The sequence below is a fragment of the Synchiropus splendidus genome, chromosome 1 (assembly GCF_027744825.2).
Source record: "Synchiropus splendidus isolate RoL2022-P1 chromosome 1, RoL_Sspl_1.0, whole genome shotgun sequence".
In the NCBI taxonomy this organism is placed as follows: Eukaryota; Metazoa; Chordata; class Actinopteri; order Syngnathiformes; family Callionymidae; genus Synchiropus; species Synchiropus splendidus.
In genome coordinates this window covers 31,091,889-31,116,943 of record NC_071334.1, presented here as the reverse complement: position 1 = coordinate 31,116,943, position 25,055 = coordinate 31,091,889, and the positions used below count along the sequence as shown (strand labels likewise).

The 25,055-nt window shown below is 44.8% G+C and overlaps 2 protein-coding genes across 15 annotated transcripts in view; one reads left to right on the top strand and one right to left on the bottom strand.

Annotated features, from left to right (window-relative positions):
• The window catches only part of grid2ipb (glutamate receptor, ionotropic, delta 2 (Grid2) interacting protein, b), a 30,234-nt gene extending 13,851 nt beyond the window's left edge, over window positions 1–16,383 (top strand). For 6 of the 11 annotated variants that reach the window (XM_053860471.1, XM_053860490.1, XM_053860480.1 and 3 more), the window contains 20 exons: window positions 1,865–1,950; window positions 3,716–3,785; window positions 6,591–6,743; window positions 6,914–7,069; window positions 7,700–7,851; window positions 7,979–8,113; window positions 9,032–9,117; window positions 9,307–9,457; window positions 9,635–9,936; window positions 10,961–11,674; window positions 12,268–12,420; window positions 12,685–12,772; window positions 13,457–13,546; window positions 13,664–13,860; window positions 14,016–14,171; window positions 14,248–14,337; window positions 14,393–14,522; window positions 14,785–14,903; window positions 14,973–15,137; window positions 15,200–16,383. In XM_053860471.1, coding sequence (XP_053716446.1) covers window positions 1,865–1,950; window positions 3,716–3,785; window positions 6,591–6,743; window positions 6,914–7,069; window positions 7,700–7,851; window positions 7,979–8,113; window positions 9,032–9,117; window positions 9,307–9,457; window positions 9,635–9,936; window positions 10,961–11,674; window positions 12,268–12,420; window positions 12,685–12,772; window positions 13,457–13,546; window positions 13,664–13,860; window positions 14,016–14,171; window positions 14,248–14,337; window positions 14,393–14,522; window positions 14,785–14,903; window positions 14,973–15,137; window positions 15,200–15,280 — 3,274 coding nt within the window. In that variant the 3' untranslated portion in view covers window positions 15,281–16,383. The remainder of the gene's footprint in view (window positions 1–1,864; window positions 1,951–3,715; window positions 3,786–6,590; window positions 6,744–6,913; window positions 7,070–7,699; window positions 7,852–7,978; window positions 8,114–9,031; window positions 9,118–9,306; window positions 9,458–9,634; window positions 9,937–10,960; window positions 11,675–12,267; window positions 12,421–12,684; window positions 12,773–13,456; window positions 13,547–13,663; window positions 13,861–14,015; window positions 14,172–14,247; window positions 14,338–14,392; window positions 14,523–14,784; window positions 14,904–14,972; window positions 15,138–15,199) is intronic. The other 5 variants (XM_053860463.1, XM_053860523.1, XM_053860448.1 and 2 more) reach the window with 3 other exon arrangements.
• A 130-nt stretch (window positions 16,384–16,513) lies between these two features.
• Window positions 16,514–25,055, bottom strand: part of arhgap17a (Rho GTPase activating protein 17a) — a 29,475-nt gene continuing 20,933 nt past the window's right edge. Inside the window, exons 11-22 of one of the 4 annotated variants that reach the window (XM_053860554.1) lie at window positions 24,725–24,852; window positions 24,266–24,377; window positions 22,891–22,972; window positions 22,729–22,809; window positions 22,548–22,661; window positions 22,275–22,366; window positions 21,466–21,613; window positions 20,634–20,888; window positions 20,161–20,300; window positions 19,560–20,057; window positions 19,453–19,469; window positions 17,550–17,696 (exon numbers count right to left, since the gene is read on the bottom strand). In XM_053860554.1, the coding sequence (XP_053716529.1) occupies window positions 19,465–19,469; window positions 19,560–20,057; window positions 20,161–20,300; window positions 20,634–20,888; window positions 21,466–21,613; window positions 22,275–22,366; window positions 22,548–22,661; window positions 22,729–22,809; window positions 22,891–22,972; window positions 24,266–24,377; window positions 24,725–24,852 (1,655 nt within the window). In that variant the 3' untranslated portion in view covers window positions 17,550–17,696; window positions 19,453–19,464. Of the gene's footprint in view, window positions 17,697–19,452; window positions 19,470–19,559; window positions 20,058–20,160; window positions 20,301–20,633; window positions 20,889–21,465; window positions 21,614–22,274; window positions 22,367–22,547; window positions 22,662–22,728; window positions 22,810–22,890; window positions 22,973–24,265; window positions 24,378–24,724; window positions 24,853–25,055 lie in introns of all 4 variants that reach the window. The other 3 variants (XM_053860536.1, XM_053860544.1, XM_053860564.1) reach the window with 3 other exon arrangements.

Genomic DNA, 25,055 nt, shown 5'->3' with positions numbered 1-25,055 from the left:
ACGGAGGATAGACAGTGTGAAGAAGTGTCTCCACTTGATGTAACCGGAATTTCCTCCCATCACCAGAGAGCAATCGAACCAGCAATCAGCAAAACTGTGTGACGCTATATCGTAATTAATAGCACTGCCGATTGAAATGACAATGGATCAGCCAGCGTGCAGCAGAACAGTGATGCAGGCAGTGAAGGAAGGACAGATTTGATCAGTGATGCTGTGATCGATAATGGTGAAAATGTGGCTCTTCTTTGAAGTGATTTAGCAAACAGGACCCGCACCACTTTCCCTCTTGTTATCATTACTTTAATGGCGTTTTGTTGTTGCCTTTTCTGTGAAGGATCAATCAGTTGCTTTCAACTGGGATCCTTCCAGCAGACTTAAATAGCATGGGCAAAGTGCGGTCCAGGGGCCACATGCAGCCCTTTGCCTGCATTCATTCAGCCCTCTTGAGGTCACAGCAAAACTACAAAAGAAATTATGCTTGTTCTATGAATCATTACTATTTGAATTCCAAATGTCATGAAGTCATTTCTTTTTAGGTCTTTATATTCTTTATATTCTCCCCCCTCATTTTATGTCTGCTTTTGTTCCTCCATAGCTACTAATGGTTACATTGAAACGTTTCATGAGTGACTGTCATTTTAGCTCTGTCCCACAAAATAAATAACAATGCCACGAAATGAAGTGGCTGCATTTTATTTCTACCCATAGTTGTGCTATCAAGACATTGTAATTGCTTGTTTCCACTCTTCTTGTTTTTTTAATGTTTGACTAACACAATTTTAGTTGAATTTCTTTCGGGTTGACAGCCTATTGCAACATATAAAATTGTATTGCCCAACTCTGTGCTATACAACAAAGTCATAATCAATATCCTCACTCTAATATGCAGTAGTAGTAGTTCTATAGAATATGCATACAACCTTTATACTAAAATATTACTGTAAATACAGACACATACTATTTTGTGAAGAAACGAGCCGAGCTGCTTTGTGCTTTTAATTCTTTCGTTACAGTTATCGGGTGAAAGTTTTTACTTAAGATGGTCTCATCTGTCCCAACCTGCTCACAGCCACGTGCCTCATTCACACGTTTTTTATACACACATTTAAAAATGACCCAGCATTTTTTGAAAGTAACCTGTGGTTTCGTGGTGCAAAAAGGGATCTGTGACACTTAAAATAAGTAAAAGATTAAAGTCATCTTAATAAATGTTAGTAATATTAGTTAGAAAGATAAGGTCTTGGTGGAAAGAGATGAAGACGTGAGAGAACCAGATTGTAGAAGTTAAATGATACATAACCAATATGTTTGAAGCAGGTCGTAGAAGTGTCACATGGCAAGCGTTGCTCCCACCCACAGGAAGTGATGCATCAAAACAGATACAGGGTTGGTGTAAATATGCCAGTGACTGATCCAGAGACAGCCGGTGTTTACCAAAAATAATCTCATGCTAATACCAGCATATGACCTGGCAGTTCATCAGAAATGTAACATGTTCAAATACTGAGGCATTTTCAGGCCATGTTGAATGATACTTCAACATTTTCAGTCTCACCATAAGCACTCTTTTAACAAAACCAAAAATTTGTATGAGTTCAGAATGTGTTGTTAACTACATAAAAATCTGTTCTAGTAGTGAAAGCACTTTGGTGTAATATTACATTTACCTCGAAACAGGCTCATTGCAAGTCAACTGTACGTTGTGGCACTTCCATTTCTGCTTCATTCATTTGTTGATTTTGAGTCTTGCTGAGTAAATGTTTCCATCTAATAGCTGGTTGCCCCTTGTCGTATTTCAGTCACTATTTATATCAGTGCTGTTTATTCAATGAATTCTCACTTTCAAACTGGTGTTCTTTTTCAGAATCATTCGTGTTTACAGGGGTAAAAAGACTTTCGGTTTCACGCTGCGAGGTCATGCTCCTGTCTGTGTCGACTCCGTCATCCCAGGTACCCGTTCGCTCTTTGAAAAGCAAAACAATGCAGACACCCCCTCACTTTGTGTGCAGGTTTGACCCAAACATTGTTCACAGTTGGCTAGCGGAGGGGAGCAGATGTATTTTACGTGTGTGTGGATCTGCTGTTGCCAGCCACTGGGGGCTGATGATGTGAGAGGATGATGAGTGTAACAGGAAGCAGATTGAAATGAGCCTCCAGTATATTCCGACTGGGAAAGACTCCAAGCAGGTGAAATTCAGCAGCCTTCTGGTGACGGTTGCCAATGCTTTTACGCTTTTAAGAGATTTATTTGTTGCTCAGTAAAATGAATGAGCAGATCAATGAAGCAGTGGACTCCGTCAAGTGAATCACAATAAATGTCAAAAGTGAAATCGGATTTGATAACTAATTCATCCAGGCATAAAAAGCTTGGACATGTAGTTGAAGTGAGAGTTTGTTCATTCATACTGTAGTCTTAAATACCTTATTCTATTAGGACATTTGAGCTTACATGGTTTAAAAAGAAATACAATATGTTGATAGCTTTTATTTGCTACCCTTTACAGTTTATAAATAAACAAGAATCAATTCATATTAGATTAGATTAAGTCACCTTCTTGTCAATATGGTTTTAATAAATCTATCCATCAATTTTAATATGCTTGGACCCGGCACACCACTGCTTCACATCTATGAAATGAATGCCAAATGTCATCAAGTAAGAGGGAACTCTGTAAAGGTCAGCAGTCCGTCATTGGACCTACTATAGAGAGAAGCAAGCATAGACACACCTGCAGTCCTAGTTACAGTCCCCTGCTAACTTGATTTTTATGTATTTGTGTTTGTCCACAAAACGCTCAAGCGCTCAAACCAGTAGAAAACCAAGAAAGAAAGTTAGAAAGAGTATTGGCACAGTAGCAATGGCTGGACAGTCAGCAGGATCCATTTTATAATCCAGAACACTACCACAATACTAAATGCATTGCTTCCTGTTGTCAGCAACTTTGTTGAAGAAACTTCTAGGTATACGGCCAGCAAATAAACATTGGCAAAAACCTAACCTCCCTGGCAGAAGTAAAAATAAAATACATTTTGGGGTGGTAGTTATTATTATTATTATTTATTATATAAATGCTTGATTAATCTATTTAGTTAGAAAGAAATGCACAAAGAGGTGTCTGCCATAAACAGACCTCACTTGTATGTGTGTTTGTGTGATGTTGACGTCACTGTTTCCTCCCACCATCATCTCCCACCACCATGTGCTGGAGCAGTCAGAGCGGACTGACTCAGTGTGCCTTATGGAGGTTGATCTGGACATGGTGGGGTGGGTGGCGTGGCTCTCATCGTGATCTCAACTCAGCAAGCCTGCTTTTATTATTATTATTATTATTATTATTATTATTATTATTATTATTATTATTATTATTATATGATGAATTGTGTGCATTCATCCTACTATTCTGAGAGTCTCAATTCACATAGACACACACCCGCTGCCTCAGTGAAGCCTGCAGAAACACATGACAGTCAATGTGAGGAGAATTTGAGGAGCTGACTGATAAGGAGGTGATGCCGAATTCATCCCTACTGAGCCGCTGCTTTTGACAGGGCTGCTTTCTTATGTAATTAACAAAATGAAGCAAGGAAATTTCATGTCATCAGCGCTGCGACTGTCCCCCACAGACTGACAGCAGCGCATGAATCACCATCTGTCTGCGAGCAGGTGAAGTGATGCCTTCATGTGTGATCATTAGCCATCTCTCTTGCTTCACAGATAGTCCTGCTGAGGAATGTGGCCTGAAACCTGGTGATAGAATCCTCTTCCTCAATGGACTTGACATGAGGTGGGTTTCTAAAATGATAGTAAAGTTCAGTAGTAATATTGTTTTTACCTGCTGTCCAGGTTCTCCCACTGGAGATATCAGGTGGACATCAAAGTCCATCTGCTGCAGTTCAGTTTTTCCCTCCCCAAAAAAAGCCCCAAGATAATAGGACCGCACTAAGATCCGATTCCTGTAACAATGTTGCCACATACTAGAATCCCCTAGGGCCTCCAAAACAAGCTCCTAGTAAATGAACAGCAGAGGGATTCTTTCATTTATTCAAAAGATATTCTTGACAATGAAATCAGCAGTGTTACCTAAAGGATAGATGAAATAAGGGGATAACAATTTAAATAAAAGAGAAATATTTTCGAGGGGAGGAGAAAAACAATATCAATATTTAAATGGGTTTACAGTACAAATGTGACTCAGGTAAAAACAAGATTGAAGTAAAAAGTTTACATTTAAAAATATCATAATGTACAGGTTTTTAAGTGAGTATTTTTGTTTTTTATGACTTAGTGTTGGTCAACTACTGAAACTGTAGTTGTAGTTATTGACAAAATTTGCGCGAATCTGTATCTGTATCTGAAGCAATACAAACAGTTATTAGACACTGTTATGATCTATTAGTTTTTTTATATTGAGAAATAAATAGGGTAATTTGAAAAAAAAAAGAGGTTTTATTATGAAACAAATGAGTATAAATTACCACATAAACACACGCAGTAGTACCAAATATCTGTACCATTGAGTACAGGTGCATTCCACAGTACTCAATGTACCACCATATCGGTCCAAATGTGGAAGCTACCCATCCCTAGTTCTAACAGAGGTCTATGTACTTTTATCGTTTAAGCCAAGAGTCTGCCTCAACCATCATTTTGGTGTGTACTTAGTTTTCCTATATTATAAGTTTTCCTTGCTATAATTACTCTCTTGCTTTTGACTCTTCACTGTTCAGAATGTAAAGCAAATGATTTTATTCATGAGCACTCCCTATTTTCAAACAAACATTTTTGGTAAAGGTAGTGTGTCGTCTTTAAATAGATTTGTTTCTTCATGACAGATATTGCAATATGCTGCCTACAAGGTCACGTCCACTGTGCTGTCTGTTAGTGCCCATGCAAACTTCATCTACTATTAAATTTGTTGTTGTTATGACTAGATGCAATTCTTACATTTGGGAGAAAACCCCTCATTTTCATTCGATTACAAAACATTTACATGTGCAGGAGAAGTCTGAATCACGTTGTTCAGAGTTGTACACCCAACAACTTCTGAACTTGCAGTCTGGAGTGTGGAAACGTGGGTGGTAATGAACTTAACCAAATAGTATCAGATGAGGTTTCCAATAGTCAGTGTGGGATTCTAACCTGTGAGCAGAAGCAGTGCTCAAGTCTCTGCACCCCGATTGTTGTGTGAAAGGCAGTTGCTTGTTTGCTGTTGTGTGGATTGGCACTGATGAATTTCCATCAGCTCCTTGATAACACGAGGCAGCTGCAGTGGGAGGCGATCAGAACAGCTGTAGGAGTTTTCACCAGGGACACTGCGATAATATAAAAGTACGTGTAGGCATTTATGTTTTCACAAACAAGCATATGCCGCTTGAGTGCCTTTATATAGAGAGTGTGTACAAGTACAGACTGGATGTAGCAAGATTACTACCAGGATCTAATGACAGTCAACATCTTAATATTTGCCTGGGGCTTTTCCGTCGCCGAGTCTCATGTAAAGGAATAGGTTGTTCCACCTTGCCATGCCATCACTATGACAACAAGGATGGGATGTCGAAGACTCAGCCACCCTCTCCAGTATAATTTGCCTCTACCTCTGTTTTTTACAGCTTTGTTTTGCTGACAAAAAAGAAGTGGAAGATCCACTGAATCGCAGTGCATACAATAAGTTATAATAATTCTGAATAATGAAATACTCATCCAGAGTTTAGTGAAGGAGTCTTGTTCTTTGTTCCTTCCTCCTTCATGGTTCATACCCACCTTTGACCTGATTTGAAATGAGTTCTCTGAGGTGTAGGAGCATGATGCTTAATATTGTTTTTTTGGTACTGTTCTTTTTCTCAACACTGTCCATTTTTACATGAGTAAGCCTTCAGCTGTGTCAGTGATCGATGATTTTAAATGTAACAGTTGAGAAATTGTTGTTCTGTTAATGTTGTTCTGTTAAGAATAATTCAAAAGTAATAAAACAAAATGAATACAGTGAGGATATTATATAATATTTTTTGGTTTATGTCAGCAATGTCATTGGGTAAAAACACTTTTGTAAAATTTTGAAGTAAATGTAAAAGTAAATACCGCCTCAATTTTTGATTAAATTATGCATAATAGCATGAAAGCATTTCATATATATATATTTAAGTGAGTGTAAATATTAGTACGCAACTCCATCATGTCAAAAGTTTATCTCATCTCATTCTCTTGAGATGCCATTTATTGTTGACACCAACTCCATCAATTGCTGGTGTTCAGGAGTGAAGAGATCTATTAGAGAAATATTAAATCATATATCATATTAACCAGATTTCGACGTGGTTGCATTGATGATAAAAATATATATTTATTAATGTAAAATTAAAATATATAATATAAAAATATTTAAAAAAATGTTTGCATTAGTAATTTTATTTTATTTATTACGGACTCTGCTGTGGAACAAATGGCTGCCTACCTGGGTGAAGACTTGCTTGTTTTGTAATGTGCTCTTTCAGAACATTGGCAAGGACGTGTGTTGCCCAGCTTTTAAATACCAGAACATATTTCAAGGGCACAAACTCACCATAACTTATCTGTATTTCACTCTCTGCAGAAAATGCTCCCATGAGAAGGTGGTGTCCATGCTGCAGGGTAGCGGGGCCATGCCCACTCTGGTTGTCGAGGAGGGCCCCTCGGATTGCTCCTCCGAGCTCACGGACCCAGACGACCCTCCCACCGTCATGCCCACCACTTTGCCACGCTCCAGGTACGCTTCTGATAACAGGCTGACATTTATGGTTGACATTTTCTGCTGCGACCAAAACCTCCTCACCACAACACACCCAACAATTACCCATGAATAGAATCTGTTGTCTGCTGTGGATTTAATAAATATGTATTGCCGTAGTTCAGTAATTTGGTGGTTCTGCTGCGCAGATCTCCAGCTCTCAGTTCTCTTCAGTGGGTGGCAGAGATTCTGCCCCCCAGTATCAAAGTGCACGGACGCACCTTCAGCCAGCAGCTGGAGCATCTACTGACCATCCAGGAGAGATACACTGTCTGCAAGTCCCTGGAGACCTTCTTCCAGCACAGGTGAGGCTGGGGCCAGAGCTCATGCTGCATCAGAGTTTTTTGTTCATACTTACCCAGTACAGTTTCCATGAATTTCTAATGTTAGTGTCATGTTTTTGAGCATCCCAAAAAGAGAGGCACCCACCTGAAACCTAACTTTGGCTACTATTCTTCCTGACATACTTATTAGTCACAGCCAAGAATACAGGCTCCAAGAGAGAATATAGAAAGCTTGTCTGTTCCGAGTTGTGTCCCTAGTTGAAGGAGGCTCACAAACACTCCAGATGGAGCCAAGCACTGCAACTTTGTCCAGCAAAGAAGGGACCAGGCTCGCACCTTATACAAGCAACGTCCATGAGTGCGGAATATTAGCAGTTGCCTTGGAAACCTTCTCGGTGAAGATGTTGCCTGCATGAGGGAAGGCGGAGCAACTGTCCCACTAACAAAGGATGAAGTACTGAGAGGATAACAATACACAGAGCAGCCGCACAAAGTTTAAAAAAGAACTATCGATCGGTTTTGTTGTTTTAGAAAAGAATGAGATTTTCTCACTTTAATTAAAAGCAAACCTCGGAGGCAATTCAGTCTTCTGTATTCCGGTACCTACGTTCCTCCATTTAAATGTTTGTGGTCCGCCCTGTGTTTTTACAGGAACGTGGACACGCTGATTGTTGATGTGTTCCCAGTGTTGGACACTCCGGCCAAACAGCTGATTTGGCAGTTCATTTACCAACTCCTGACATACGATGAGCAGGAGCGCTGCCAGAACAAGCTCTCACGTTTCCTTGGCTTCAAAAGCAGCGGTGAGGCGACTCAAGTTTGTCTGCACGGAGCATTAAAAACACTAAGAAAGAGAACTCCTCTGTCTGAGCAACATACAGTAGATACAATGCACTTGGCTTGTGTTAATGTTGTTGATGTGTAATGCAGCGGTGTTAGAACCTGACGCAGGCTCGGAGCACCACAGGAGGAGCAGCTCTGTGCGGGTATCAGGGACGCCGTATCGCGGCATCATCCGAGACAGGAGCTCCGACGACTGCATCATTGGGACCCACCTGGGCATGGGTACGCACAAGTAGCCCACTAATACAGAGATCTCTCCAGCCTTTTACCTCTGAGCAGAGACTTTGTCCTGTTGTCATGGGGACAAATGGGGAGGGTTGTTGGCGACAACGCTGTGTGAGTGCACTGACATTTGTTTTTAAGTATGGTGACTTCCTCTATTAGAAGTGCATAAACAACTTAGAAGACATGAGGAATAAACTTATTTAAATGTCAGAATTGTCCCCTCAGTGGCTCATATTATTCCCTCTATGACGACTACTGAGCACCGTTTTTTTATAGAGACAAAATGTGAACTGAATTGTTGGATTTTAGGCAATACAGTCTCAACAAATTGACTTTCCGTACAGTACAGTGTTAATAGTTAATTTCTAAGCATCTCTCCTCCTTTGTTTGAAACAGAACCCTTGTAGAAGCACCACCAAATAGATGCCTTCTAGTCTGTAAGATGACTCCACAGGAACTTTTGGGTTTAACACTGTGGGACAAATACAGGACATCTCATCTAATCTAAGAACTGTGAATGAGTTGGAAGTGGCTGTGATGCGTCCTCACACTAGACCACGTCGCCGTCAGTGACTGCAGTGCCAGACGATGTAATAAATCACAAACACCCTCCTCAGCAGTTTCTCCACTGTCAACTATTCCCACTGGAACCAAACTCTATTTCTCAGCCCAAGCACACATGAAATATGAGGTTGTGTTACGTAAGGTCTGGTGCTCCCATGTGGTTTACAGTACATGTTGTAGTGAACACGGCCTCACCCAGCACAAAAAGGCATGATCACAAACGGACAGAATTGTGTTGATCTGCAACAAAGATGGAGGCGATTTGTCATTGTCATCGCTTTATTGCCTGTCCTGCTTTGCCGGTGGCTTCCGTCCGTCTGCACGTCACTGTTCATGCTTTATCTGCTGCAGGGATTCATGTGGATGAATCAGGCAGCTCGGAGGAGAGGCAGTCTGGAGATGGAACCTCCTTCCCCGAGTCTCCAGACCTCAGTCATGTAGGTACAACGGCTGCTTTCGTGGCATTACCAATGCCTGTCATGTGACTTGTGCTCTCTGGTCGTTGAAGGTCTGCTGGTAATTACAGCAATTCAGTATATGCTGCTAAATATATACTGTGAATAGCTCGTAGTTGTCACAGACCTTCAAAGAAAGTGCTAACCAGACGCTGCTGCCTCCATCCATAGATGACAGGTGTGTACACAGAGCTGGAGAACGTGTACACGGGCAAGAGTGTGTCTCCACTGCACACCTGCACCGCAGGAGAGCACAAGGGTCCGGGGCAGACTGAGGCCTACAGTCGCGCTCTCTCCCCCCTCACGCTCCCACCTCTTGCAGGTACTTTGCGGAAGACACAACATGAGCTGTCGTTCTGGGTTGTGTTGCTGTTTCCTCTATATTACATGACCTAGCAGGGTTGTGTGCTGACCAGTGCGTTTGTTATCAACATTAATATCTCAGATCAAACCTGTTGTGGAGTTATCACTCTGTTTCTCACGTGTCCGGTTGTCGCAGGTAACCGCAAGTCTGCGCTGTCCCTGTCCTGGAAAGAGCCCCTCCCTACGCCCGTGTATGAGATCCACCGCCAGAGCAGCGTGGACTCCAACCCATACGTTAGCCTGGAGAGCCCGCCGGCTTCTCCGCAGCACCCAGACGGGGGTCCCAACACGCTGAACCGCCGCAAGAAGCTGTTCACCTTCTCACGCCCGCCACGCAGCCGCGACACGGACAAGTTCCTGGATGCCCTCAGTGAGCAGCTGGGTCACAGGGTCACCCTGAGGGACGATTTCATACCTGGAGAGAACGACTATGAGGAGGTGGGGGAGCCCAATACCAAATATCACTCACGACTCACACAAACAGGACGACCGACAAAAACAAATCATCTGTTTTCTAATGAATCCGTCATTAGAGTTTATGTTTAAAAAAAGAACTGCAATAAACATACCAGGGACACATGACAGATATATTCAGATGGTTGTCATGGTTACAGAGGATGAGGTGTAACTGTCAGTTGTCTGTCTCAGTCTTGCGCTGCAGTCTATTATATCTGCTTGTTCCTGACAAGCAATATAAGACATAAGTTCAGTGCAGGATGGAAACTTGTGACAAATGTTTTCATGACTCCAATTACACAGTCTGTGACATTCAATCATTTGTTTATTTGAGTTTATTTGGTTGATTTAGATTTTATATATTACGGTAGGTACTGTAGTTTTTTGTCAAATTTTACAGGTAATAAATATGGTAATAACTCAGTATTATTTGAAGTAATTTAAAATTTTGTGTTTCTGATTTTGTCCTTGGTTTGTCATTAAAACCTAACCCCATATTTTGATTCAGTAAAATGTTGAAATAGTTCAACTGTTACTGTGTCTCCAAGTAGCTAAGGCATTCTAATTTTGTAAAATACTATAGTGTTGTTCCACTTTGCTTCACCAATTTTCAACTCTGAACCAGAACATCATCAACAACAACAACAATAGTGTTGACAAATGCGTTTTGTCTGTCTTCAGTCACAAATCTTTCAACTACATCTGTGCAAGTAAGCAGATTTGATACTCAAGATTATCATTTTTTTTGCTGTTTATTTTCGATGAACAGCAACATTTTTGTGTGTTAAATGTTATTTCAAAAGGTAAATATGGTAAGTATGACAATTCATTCTTTTGCCACTATTTAGTAAAACTACAGTATGTGTATCAAGTGTCGAAGAAGGTTTTCAGTTTCAAATATTACTAGAAATTGTTGGCATCTTTTAACTGCATGTGGTCATCTGCTAGTCAGTATCCATATGACTAGTAAGCCGCACCTCCTGACGTGGCTCTTCCTTCCCTCCAGATGAGCTTTCAGGAGGAGCAGGAACTGGGTCTCCTGCCTCGGCAGCTCAGCAGTGGCAGCAGTGAAGATCACTGCAGCAGCGACGAAGTCTCCTCTCCGTCCTACTCCTCTGAATCCGAACACATCCCACCTCCTCCCACCCAGAGTCCACCTCCTCCCCCGCCCTTCCAGTCTGTTATACCGCCCCCGGTCCAGTTCACTGACACCCTGCCACCTGTTCGCTTCTCCCCAGAACACGTCCCCCGCAGCCGAATGCCCTTCCAGCCGCACCATCCCATCATCCCCCCTCCTCCCCCTCCGCTGAGGACCCTCTTGTCTCACCGTTCCCCTCGCAAAGCTCTGCCGGGGAGAGAAGAGGGGGACAAGACAAGGTTATCCAGCAGGATTGGGTATACCACCACCCTCCGCTCCTCCCGTTACCTACCACGGCAGCTCAGCCAGCCGCAGCCCCTCCGCCAGACGTCCCCTCAGCCGTCCCCCCAGATCAACAGACCCAGCCACCTGGTCCTCCAGAGACACCACCAGCTTCACCATCAACACAGCTACCAGGGTCCTCTGCCACCCTCACTTCAAGATCACAGCTCCTCACAGTGTCTTAGCCAGAACTCCAAAGTCTCTCCGACCCCTTCCAAACCTCTGACCTCCCAGTCCTCCCTCGGCGCTGGTCACAGTACGTCTTTCGATGCCCCCCGGCAGGAGCCTCAGCCAACCCAGGTAACCCTACCAGTATGAGCGTGGTTCTCGTTGTAAGGTCTGAGACTGAAGTAAATGTAAATCCTGCTGACACTTTTGTAGAAATGTAGTGGTCATAGTTCCTCATTGAGCTCTTCATGGTAGTTAATTTGAGTTGAATTTTTCGATAGGTAAATATAGGAGCTATATTTGTATTTTAGTGACACACATTGTAAATATTAGCATGCTTCATAGTTTATAGCAATACCTCTTCACACACCACAGGTTTGGACAGCATCGTCGGGAAAAACCCATGTTAAGGAAATGAATGCTTTAGGGAATTTAAGGAGTTGCATTCAAGACTTTAAGACATTTAAAAGAACACAATGAAACATTAATAGTTGAAAAGATTGTTAATTTAAGGCGTGCCATTGTGGAATGGTAAAATAGAATGTCTATTTCTATGACACAAAATACAAAAATGACTGGCAACAATGTTGCTGGAAATGTGATGCTGTCCCAAAGCATTTCCTGTTGTCGACTTAATAGCCCAATAGAACACCGTGTTCCTCCTCCAAGGTTTTGCCCTGAAACACGACCTGTAATTGCTAAATGTTGTTTCATTACTGGAGCAGGCCCCGCCACCCCCTCCACCACCCTTGCCCCCACCGTGCGACCCCCCTCCGCTGCCTGCATCCAGCCCACATGCCTCCGACACCAACCACATGAGTGTGAAGCGCCTGCGCTGGGAGCAGGTGGAGAACTCAGAGGGAACCATCTGGGGTCAGGTGAGTCCTTCATCTACATCTTAAAAATATCAGAGTGTTAACGGATCACTGGCGCCAACAAAGACGGAGCCTCACCGGTGCGTCTCACTCCACCCACGCTGACCGGCCCACGCTCTTGGACAGGGCCCACTCAATCCACTTGCCACTGATGAGTCACAGCCATTAAATCACAAGTCTTGTTTTTGTCAATGTTCAGTGAGTAACAAAAGGTGAGACAGCGGCTACAGAGTCCAGGCTGATATCGGAGTCCTTCTGTGCCCTCAGCTCGGCGAGGATTCTGACTACGACAAGCTCACAGACATGGTCAAGTACATGGACCTGGATCTGCACTTCGGAACACAACGCAGATCCAGTAAGTCGTTGGCGTGTGTGACCCTCAATCCTGCCGTTCTATAAGAGCCTCTGTCGACTTCCTGTTGTGTGTTGCTGACCCTGGTGTGGAGACAAACGGTAGAAGCAAGTGTTCTTCACGATGATAATGCTGATGCTTGTACCGTCACCTGAAGCAAAACATGCTTCTCTCAGCTGGGGAAACTGCCATTTGCTCTCTGTCGCTGAAGAGGCAGCAGTTCTTAGCAAAGCTAGGTCATATACAGCACTTGAACAAAGCAGGTGCAGGATACATATGTTGAAGCCTTTTGCGGAGTGTGCATTTTTATTCTGAGCAGTATTATTTTAAGCTTTTAAGCTTCCTAATTTTTCACAGCATCTTTTGTCAAGAATGATAAACATCCGCCTGATAGTGTGGTTCCTACTCATCCTTCGTGCCTTGTAACCCTTGACTGACTTTGTTGTGTTTGTGCTTTCAGTTGTGATGTTCTCCATAAGCTTCTTTGGAGCTGCTCCATTCTCCATCAGGCACCATACCCGCCCCTAACCCCTTCCCCACCCCATCCACTCACTCTGGCCTCTCCTGCCACCATCAGGACAGGAGAGGCGGCACAGTTGTGCTGTGATGTTTGTGTGTGTCTGAAAGTGTCTGATGCTTCCCTGGTGCCGGGAGAACCCGCTCTCACACTCTTGTTAAAATGATCAGTTTCCCCTCCAGAACCAGCCTTTGCGCCGGAGAACTTAAAGAAGAAAGACACGGTGGAGATTCTCTCGCACAAGAAGGCCTACAACGCATGTGAGTATCAAAACCAAATTCCGTCCACACATATGGCACTGCGGCTTATTTGGATAGTAATTCATGTTCTCAATAAAAATAAAAACCCACTGTCTGTCCTCCCTCCGCGCTGCGCAGCCATCCTGATCGCCCACCTGAAGCTTTCCCCTGCCGAGCTCCAGCAGGTGCTGATGAACATGACCACCGAGCGACTGGAGCCGGCCCACATCAAGCAGCTGCTGCTCTACGCTCCGGACGAGGACGAGATCAAGCAGTACGAGCAGTTTGACCAGGACCCGGCCAAACTGAGCGAGCCCGACCAGTTCAGCTTCCAGGTGCGGTGGTCATGGACTCGATCCATGCTGTGCACTGGTGTCCACAGCAACAGCTTAGTCCCAGCCGTAGCTCTGCTGCGTCACACTTGCTACTCCACATGACACTCGTCTGCGGTGGGAGTGACTGAAGTCCGATTGTCCTCTGGATCTGTCAGATGCTGATGGTGCCTGAGTACAAGACTCGTCTGAGGAGCCTGCACTTCAAGACCACCCTGCAGGAGCGGACGGAGGAGATGAAGTTGGCCTTTGATTACATCTACAAGGCCTCAGTCGAGCTGAAGACCAGCAAGAAGCTGGCTAAAATCCTCGAGGTAACGCCCCCTAGCGGTGTGGAGGTCACTGCACCCTGTCTCTCAACCTGAGTGTTAACCACCTCTTTTTTCCAAGCAGTTCGTCCTGGCCATGGGGAATTACCTGAACAACGGTCAACCCAAGAGCAGCAGGACCACAGGCTTCAAGATCAACTTCCTGACCGAGGTGGGTTTGACCCTCTCTGCCGACTTTCGCGCCGCTGACCCCGTCTCTCTTGCAGCTGAGCACGACCAAAACCGTGGACGGCAAATCCACCTTCCTTCACATCCTGGCCAAGTCTCTGTGCCAGCACTTTCCCGAGCTGCTCAACTTTTCCAGCGACCTCACCACCGTTCCCCTCGCTGCCAAGGGTACGTCCACATTCGCTTTCGCCAGAATGTTCCTGTCGGGTGCTAATTTTAGCGCAGAACAACCTGTTCCTGCCACCAGCTGCTCTACCTGCTCCTGGACTCGTACGTTACCTCCGCCCGGCTTTTAAAACCTTCCACTTTTCTCACCATTACGTCCGTCCGTCACACAATGTGTGAGGCAATTTCAGACCAGGACTCTGCAGCGTAGTGACTGAAGTGAAACACAACCTTCAGGCTTTGACACAATCCTTCTTTTCTCCAGTGAACCAGCGAGTCATCACCTCAGAGCTCAGTGACATCCACTCCACCGTCCAGGACATCAGGACAGCCTGTCTGAAAATCCCCCCCACCTCTGAAGACCACTTCTCCTCTGTCATGAGCGTAAGTCCTGGTCCTCTGAAGGCCACCAGCACAGGCCACAACCAACAAGATCTCACCTGTCAACCACAGAACTTCCTGGAGAACAGCCACCCTGCCATCCAGTCCCTGGAGTCTCTGCAGACCCGAACCATGGAGGAGTTCTCCAACGTGGCCTCCTTCTTCGGAGAGGACAGCAAGTCCACCAGCACAGAATCCTTTTTTGCCATCTTTGCTGACTTTATCTCCAAGTTTGAGGTGAGTCATAGCCTTTCAGTGGGATCAATGTTGTCTCACGTCTGCTCACTCCAAACCTCCAGAGGGCGCTGAATGAGACCCAGACCCCTGAAGACCCAAGAAGCCCAAGAAGCCCCAGACTGTCCTCTCCTCTGGCCTGGTAGATGACGGACTCTACTTTCACTCTGCAACAACAGGGCTGAGAGGTGGTTCTGCGTCCGGAGGTGGAGGATACGGGATTTAAAAACTATGAAGATCAGATTTATATTTAAAGTCACTTCACAAGCATGACACAAACACCTGCGTAGTCTGCTGCACAAAAAGCCTCAAACTCATATTTAGATCAGCTGCAGCTATATCCTGCAGCTGGCTCAAGATCTCGACAGCTGAAAATGACGGATTCATTTTTGGGGTCGATCGTGACCTCTAGTGGTCATAACCAAGTATAGTTGAGGTGCAAAACTGTAGACCAGGATGAGACTTTGAGGGCAGAAGGGTAAACTCATCCTGTCAGTCACAAACACAACTGAACCACTATACAACACAAAGAGTGAAGGAGACATCACTGATCATAAATGAGATTTGAGACCAAAGCTTCTGCAGAGATTTAGAAGTTATGGTCGTGATTCTCATTTCCGTTGGACCAAGTTATTTGTCGAGTGTTTCAACCACATGATTAGGATTCAAAGCCCTCAGTAACACAAGTACCGAGTACTAATATCCTTGTGTTGACCAAGATGTTGGGAGAATCGGTCAGAACTATTTTGATGTGTCGCAGCAGCTCAGAGTCAGTCACCATGTTTGTTATGTTGTTGGAGCATCAGGTTCAGTGACGGGAAGCTTGTCTGTATGCTAAGCTAAATATTTGCACATAACTTTATTTCTCCTCCGAGTGAATGTGATGAAAGATGGTGAAACAGAACACGTCGTATTTTTGAAGGACACTTCCCAAAATACAAGTAAATAACCTGTGTATAATTAAAGATGTAAAAACTGTAAATGTGAATTCCCTGCTTGTCGTCATGGCGACATGACTTCAGTAGCTTGTGTTGTAATTTATGTTGGAATTTATGAGATTGTAAATTATGCTATGCAGTTTTTTTTGTCTGTTTTGTATATTTCTTTCGCCACATCTGCTCAAACATCTGGCTGCTGCACGTGTCGTGACTGTCGCCCAGTCTGAAGCATGTTAGTGCACTAGGAGATGTACAGCTGGTAGCAAACACTGGATATTTGTCGAAATAAATCATGTCTACTTTTGTCTTTATAGCTGTCATTTCGGTTCTTAATCCAGGGTTAGGTGTTTAGTGTTCCAGCATTAGCATCAGCAAGTTATTTATACTTTTTAATTACTTAGTATTTTCAAGTATTTCACATAAAACACCGTGATCATCTCTTTCAGGTTGTATTTAGCTTTAGCACGCCAGCAATGAACTCACATTTTCATCTCCGCATTAACATTCTTTGTTTTTCACTCCGAGATCATTTCGCACGCACATCCAACACCAGAACCTCAGTTTGTCATATACTTTATTTCTTTGGAATATAACTTTATATTTAACAGGCAACAACATACAAAATCTGAGTTCAGTTCAAAAATGCAGCTTCACCACACTTGGTTAAATGTTGTGCGTGTGTGTTTGTGTGCGCTTGTGCCGAGGCGCAGAGATAAGGCAGCGAGATAAGAGAGACAGGATGGTGAGACACCCAACATCCACCCACATTTTCAACCGTTCATGGTACCGTGGCGACTCGGGAAGCCAACGCTGCATCAAAATAAACTTTTGTTCACTCCATTTGGACCAGTCCTGACATCACCGCCGCGACACCACAGTGTCCTTGGCTCAGCTGGACTGGAGCCCGAGTTTTACATTCCATCATGTGTCTGGTGGAGAATTAAGGCAGAAATACTGACAACCAAAACACAATATCTCTTCCTCTGTCACCACTCCATGTCAAATACTGCAACACCCTTCGCCAAAACACCAGAAGCTTCACTTCATTATTTACAGTTACAGACGGCATCGTTGTGTTAAGCCACTGGGAATGTGTTTGTTTTTAACTCGGTAAATAAATACAATAAAGAGCAAAGTTGCTTTTAAGTTTATCAAGAACAACACAAGTGTCGTTGGAGACTGGAAACCTGCAGTCGGCAGCTACACTTTGTGCACTTTTGGTTTCGACTCCTCCTCCGTGACTTCGTGTCAAGGGCAATGTGGTAACAATGAAGACGCACGTCACCTGCCCACACACACTTGTTGGCAGCGCAGCCCGAGCTCCTCTTCACACTGATGCTGTAACACACTTTTCTGCAGCTGCTCGTGTTGACACACAGGGGGCGCTGATGCCCCACAGACGGCAGCAGATTGGACATCCATGTCTTCAGTTAGAGAGCGATTCAAACTGGCTTGTTAATGACGGGTGTGTGTGTGTGTGACGGTGTGTGTTCCTCTTATAAGACGGTGCTCTCCGAGTCCAGCTCACAGTCCTTCAGAGTCAGCAGAGCCGCCGCCGGCTGCTGGTCTGCAGCTAACTCGGGCACCAGTGCTCGACTCAGACCTTTGAACGTCATGGCAGGATCTGGGGAGAGAAGAGTGGAGTTACACTGACGTGCACACGCACAACACAAACACACAACTCAGCCATGGATCATGACAAACACGTGCAGCGGCGTCAAAGCAAAGCCTGGTTCTTTTACCATCATGCTGGTTTGTTGTTGCCTCAGACCACCAGACTTTTGAGAGTCACCAGGTTTGACACACCCACCTCAGAGTGGCATCACCAGTGTGTGAGCAGAAATGAGGACAAGTGGAGACTCACACCAGTAGTGAAGCGCAGAAGCTACACTAGCTGAACCATGGTCTCACAGCAGCCAGCAGCCATGAGTGACACTCAACCACCAACTCACTTGGCCTGTCGAGTTGAGCAACATTGGCGAGAATGTGTGTTTAATGCCACACATTAAACACACATCCTCCTCAGAGTTGATCTTATTAAGTCCAGCATTCACAACTATTGTGCTTGGTCTTGGACATTTTTCTTATCTTATCCTATTCCAGCTTCTCAGGGTGGCCTGAAGATGTAAGGCAAACTTTAGTTTTTCCTCTCTCGCTGTGAGAAAGCGATGCGTCATGGAAAAGCCATTTTCTCCAGCTTTCTAGACACAATCGCCGTCTCTCCTATGATGCGCTCAGAAAAACTGTAGCACATTCAGAATTTGCGTGAGCCTCGGTTAAGTGCAACCAAACTCAAAATTAGTTGCCATGGTCTGCCATACAAAAGTAGGAGGTCCTTGCTTCATTTGCAACGGGCCGCCACTCACAAACCATTTACTGCAGAAACAAAAGCATGGAAGAAAGCCTCTGGATTTTCACTCATTTTTGCAGTATCTGCTTTGTTCAGATATGGGAGGAACAGCTTTGACACACACACACACACACACACACCAAGGCCTCACAGCATTCACACCTACAGCAGCTTTAATAAGGGTCTTGCAAAGTCGCCGCAGTAACAGCTACATTTTGTGAGTGGCCTGGTTGAAAAATGGTCAATGTGTTGGCTAAAAAGCAGCAATGATAAATCAAAGACTCCAATGAGAAAACAGGTTAGAAGACATAGCAGCTCCTTTGCTTTAAGCTAGCGAAGCTTGTAGACCACAGCAAAGATGCAGACAGGAAACTGCGACAAAGACGGTAACAGAAACAAGGGTTAGTTAAATAAAAAAATAAAACAGTCAAGGATGACGGCCACTTGGCAAGACCACCTCCACAACTTAAGAATGCCGGATAACAATGAACTGAATTAACCATCATGCACTGGGTTGAGTATCAGTAGGGAAACTATCGATTGATTGAACGCGAGTTCAATAACATAAGCTACTGCAGCGAGGAAGCCAGAAGTCAAAGGCCTATCAGGAGCTACAGGCTTGTCAAGAGGCTAAACAAGAATATTAGCTGCAGCCACGACAGATATTGTCCATATATAAATCGCAACGGTGCAGTGGTGCTGTCTGCCCCGTGGAAAGGTCAGTGGCTTAAAAATGTATGAGGATCACTTCTTAACTAGTTTTGAATTTTGGCTCTTCAGCCTGTAAAAAATCCCTATATTAGCAGCGTTGCTGTATATGGCACAGGGTTACGACCACGAGGAAAAAGTAGCGGCTCATCATCCAGATATTACATTACATCACAGCTTGCTCTTACTTGGTGCACCCAGCTAGGCTTCACATTTCGCACCCTCTGAATCTAGGTCCACAAGTGAGAGTAACCACAGCAAACAGAGTCACGTGACCCGACACAAAGTGGTGGTGCATACATGTAAACAAACGTGAACAAACCTGAGCTCTGGGTTAGCCTGTGAAGGTAACAGCACATTAGCACGTTAGCATATTAGCAAGCCATTGAAGCAACAACTGGCGACTAAATGGGGGTTGGAGGTTCTCACCCATCATTTTGTAGGCGGCTGCACAGATGCCATTGCTGTCGCCGGATGTGGCGGTGGGCTGCGGTGGCGGCGGGATGCTGGGTCGGTTCCTCGGTTTTGGGACTGGCCGGGGGCGTGGCAACGAACCAGTAGGGTAGGGGGACGGCGACGGTGGGGGGGCATCCTGAGAGGTGGCAGCCGTGCAGGGTGGAGGGGTGTCAGGTGGGTTGGGGGTGTCTGGAGGTGAGGTGTCTGCGCTGTGCTGCTGTGGGGGCTCCGGCGGCGGGTGGCTGGGAGCCTGGATTGGGGGCTGGTTGTTGGAATGGCGTCTTGGGGTGGTGCAGGGCTGCGAGGGCGGAGAGTTGGGGGACGAAGGGGAGTGGCTGGATGCGGGTCTGGACGTGGGGCTGTGGGACTGAGAGGGACCCGAGGAGGAGGAGGTCTGACTCACTGAGCTGCTCGGCTGGCCAGGGGGAGGGTTGGGGGGTTTGGGAGGGGGCGGAGCTTGTTTCTTTGTACCTGCACAGAGGTGTCTGTCAAACTGCAGCAACAGCATCACCACTGTCGTTTTGCAAACTGTCTCCACGTCACTGTTAAAGCTCAACAAGATTTGGGGGTTTACCTCTGCGCATCATGTGTGGACTGGGCCCCAAGGAAGCTGAGCCAGTGACAGAACCAAGCTGCCCAGCAGACTGGTTCCCCCCGAGAGACCCATTCCTCTGGTGAAGCGGTGTGGAGGCGGCGTCTCGCTGCTTTGTGTTGCTGCAGAGATGAAACCAAAGCAAAAGAAACAGTCTGAAGAAGATGCACCACAGCAGACGGTGAGTTGGGATGTGGTTAAGTTACGGTTAGGAACTTTAGCAATGCATTAGGTGTAGCTGACGTGCTCCGTCAGATCAGCTTCAGCTCAATGCAAACGTCAGCACAACAATCAAAGATTCTATTCAGAGAGAAATTCCTGTGATTATTGGGCAGCAGAAGACGGGTGCAGGAAGACAGGCAGCTTTGTTGTGCTAATATGCAGTGGGCTTGAACTTTATGCGAAGTCAGAGCGGACAAACGTGTTGGTGTGGCCGGTGAGGCGGAGGCTCTTACCTCTGCTCCTCAGTGGGCTGCACTAGCAGCTGCTGAGCTGCTGCCAGAGCAGCCAGCTGCGAGGTGTCTGACCCCAAACCCCCCGCTGGAGCTGGAGTGTCAGCAGAGGGCTGGGAGACCTGCCCAACTCCTGGCCCCTGCAGCGGAGCCTCCACTGGGGGCAGAGGAGGCTGGAAGGCTGGTGAGGTGTGCTGCTTTCTACCTAAGGTGTTACTGCCTCTACGAAGGCTGTGCTCCGAGTGCTTGTTAGGGGTGCTAGTGGAGGACAGGAGACAGTGAGAGCTTGGATCAGAACATTGACCAACAGGACTGAGACCAGTGAAAGCTGACAGCACACAGGGAAAGACAGCGAGGCAGTTCATGTGCTGGAGGGATGCAGATTCATGACACAACTAGAGCTCCACAGGCTTCGTGTCAAGTCAATGTGTCGGTACTAAATAGCACCATCTAGTGGAGGAACCGATTGAGATTAAATTCGAACAATTAGAACGTTATTTTGTGTTCCAGCAGAATCATTTAAATAGCTATTATATATCATACATATACAAGTCAGTTTATGAACCTTGGGCTTCAAGGTAATGTTTTAGGCGGACCTTATCTTTTAGGTTTGTGTTTACTGCAGTGTAATAACTGTGTAGTACTATGTAACGTCCGTTTTGACATTATTATTATTATTATTATTATTAGTAGTAGTAGTAGTAGCAGTAGTAGTAGTAGTCGTAGTATAGTATTTTTTACAAACTTTATATAGTCTCATGATGTGTGTTTATCATTGTTCCTGAAAACATAAAACTCTGACTGCAACATAAGGTCTTCAGCCTGCAGTCAGTACCCTTCTTTGCGTGTGCCGTCACTCTCTGGTCCGACCATGCTGCCCGGCCGCTTCCTCTCAAGAGTGCCACATTCATAATCCAGGTGATTGTTGTGGTTGGACGCAGGAGTCGGCATCGCAAACATGCCAGAAACGTTGAACTCCACATCTGTAAGATGAAGAAAAAAAAAACCTTGTACAATATTCTTGCTACAACACTGTTGTCAACCACGTGACTGGGTGCGAGGATTGAAACCACACATTGATCCCTGTTTGGCACCAATATTTTTGGTGTCAAACAGGGAGGGATACTTCAGGAAGAATGAGGAAACACATCACACACATTAGACATATGTACCTTAATGTTATGGAGTCAATAACGGACAAATTAAAGCTACTGATAAAGCTTTCAAATAACTGGAATTGTCAGTCTATGATTTTAAGGCATAGAGATTTATCGCCCAAGACAGACTAATGAATACAACACAACAAACACAGGCTTTGATATTTATATTTCTACAAATACTGGGAAATTTGCATTCAAAACATTTTACATGCAAAATGTACTAAATTATTTAGGTGATTTCAATGATCCACTCCAGCAGGTGGTGCCATACATTATTTTTTTTTTAAAGGAACAACAGAGGAAAGTTCGAAGTTCATCACAGGCGCTCATCTATCAAATAACAATCGACAAACAAGCTCCCATCCGTTCAGTCCGGAACTCAGTGAGTCAGTCAAACATTGACACAACTAGCAGGAGAAGCACTAGCGTGGTCATTGGCAACAAAACGTTTTCAGATCGAATCAGACTCGGACTCGGGGCCCACCTTCAGGAAAGAACCAGTCTGCGTGCTGGATGATGGGCTCCACGATGGCCACCACATGAACCGAAGTCGCTGCTGCCATCTCTGCCAGGCTCCTGAGTGGACAGAACACAGACAAACTGGTTTCACAAGACTTCACCAGAAAGTCTCTGAAGTTGACTGGACACATTAAATTCGGGCCTCTTGGAAGAGCAGTAGAACAGAATGAACGTGGACCAAAAAACACTAAAACACACTGTTAGAGGCAGATAAATTCATCATCATCCTCATCCTTACCCCTCAGTCTTGGGCCACAGCAGGTTTGGGCCGAGCACGATAGCGATGTTGCTGGGAGTCATTTTGTTCACCTCACTCTCTTGAGCCAGTTTGGCCAGAAACTTGACTAGATACCTGCAGACACACAGATGACAGCATGAACATCATGTCCGATGACAGGTAATAATCAGGGGTCACTGACCTCAAGTTGGTTTTATTGCTCTTTGGTAGTTGATCACAGACGACCCAGAGTGCCTGCAGCCTCTTGTCCGGGTCCGAGATACTGAAGAGAGAGAGGACAGATCGTTCAATCCTCTGCAATCACCTCATCTCCATGTGCAAGTCTCAGAGTAAGAGGTCTTGCCTGCAGGCTTGGATCCATTCATCGTAAAGCTGGAAGGTCATCAGAGGTTCGGGAAGTTCCCTCAGGTAGGACTTCAGCGCCCCTGAGGAAAGCAAAGCTCTTTCTTAAGATCAAACACAACCACAATTGGACCTCAAGCAGGTACGACAGCTCAGCTTTAAATTTTCAATGGATCCCGTGAGAGATGGTGATGGCAAAAGTACAGTGACTTCTCTCCGCCATCTGACATATAAAAACAATACATCGACACTGAAGAACATGCGTATGATGCAGATGTATTACATTTTTCCACAGATGAAGGTTTATTCAAACCATTAAGCTTCCACACAGAATACTGTCGTGGTAGTCATGACACCGTAACACACAAAGATAAGATGAAGTGGCTGTAAGAATGGATCAGGTCAGTATTCATAAAGGCCCGATGCGACGCTCATTTCTGAGGCTGGTAAAGTGATACTAGATCCCAGTGGAGCATGATACTAGTTTCTTTCAATAGATCAGGACATAAATTGTATCTTAAGAGCAGTTGAAATGTATCATTTCTCAAGATCCAGCTCAATCGCAAACGATTTGGAACTTAACCTTCCTCTTGCGTTAGAGTCAGCACCGACCCACTCTAGATTTGAAATGCATGAAGTGCGTAAACTGGTTTACAGCATCAAGTTTTTAAGTTTCTATTAATACAAAGTAATGAAGAAAAATTCATGAGAGTGCTCTGAAATAATGACTGTGGTGGTGTTCAAGTCACAGCAAAACAAAAACAATCAAACAATGTTTGCATAGACAAGGAAGCACAACAAGTTAACCCAAGAGAGGACACAAATGGTACAGTCTGTAAATGTTTGCATGTTTTGGAGCTTCAAAAAATAAATAAAGATTGATAATTCAAGATATATAATTCAAAATGGTTGTTATGGTATGAATTACTCATATCATTACTCGGCATCTGGAAGTACTCAAATCTCCAAAGTGACACTGGATCATGTGACCACACATGGATTTCCGTAGACAGGAAAGCTGACACTCACACAATAAACTCTTGATTCAAAATCAGAACTGAACCAACAGTTGAGGGCCTAGACTTGTGTTACCCAAATTTTCCATAACAAATTCTACTACAACAAGAGATTGAAAGCTTAAATTTGAGCGACTGTTTCATACCACTTGGTCTCTAACGTGAATGGCAACATGGGAGCATCAAAACGGCTCTCTGAGGACCTAAAATTGCAAATAATTCACTAGCATAAATCAGAAGACGGTTATAAGACATGACTGTTTTCGGATGTGATTAAGATTTAGGGGTCAGAAACATCAGAAAGAAGAGGTCAGAAGTGTAGCACTTGGCAATTAAAACCAGCTCAGACATGGAACCTACCAGCCACAGCATGGGGGTCGGAGTAGAACTCCTCCAGTTGTGATGTAGAACAGTCGAGCGCTGCCTTTAGCTTCTTTAGCTTGGAGGCTCCTGCAGCGATTCTGAACAGACCCTGGTGTACAAAAGACACACACACACTGTTACTGCCAGCTTGGATGCAAGCAGCCTTTCACAGTGCACAATAGAGCTTTTTGCTTTCAATGAAACCTAAACGTGCACACAGATACACGCCTGACACTCGCTCACAGACTCTTCTGTTCAAATGGCTTCCAAAAAGCAGCTGCACATAATGAAATGCAAACAAACAAACTGCAGCTCTTTACTTTGGCATGTCAACAAAGCTCTTCTTTAAACTACAACACAATGGACTCGACAGGGAAAAGCTCGGACGTAACTGCAGGACGCCTTTTTTAAACACACAAAAACAGAGATGCCTGAGCTTCATCCACAAGGCCTTACCTCCTCCTTCATGCCAGTTTCCAGAAGCATCATGACACAGGCCTCCAAAGGGAGCGCAATCTCTCGGCCACTTCTCTTAAGGTGATCGTCCAGTGCCGAACCAAAAGCCGGCTTTTCCATCCAGGAATCTGAAACAGGGGCAAGTGTGGAGTGTTTTCTTTGTCATTAAGGTGGATCACTCTTCTGCGGGACACCAATGAGGGAGTAAAAGCCATTTGAACATGGACTAGAAAGTTGTCAGGGTTATGACCAAATATCAGACTTGTGAAAACTATTCTTAGAATGCAGGCTAAATGTGGAGTACATGGGTCAGTTTTGCCTGATATTTCCT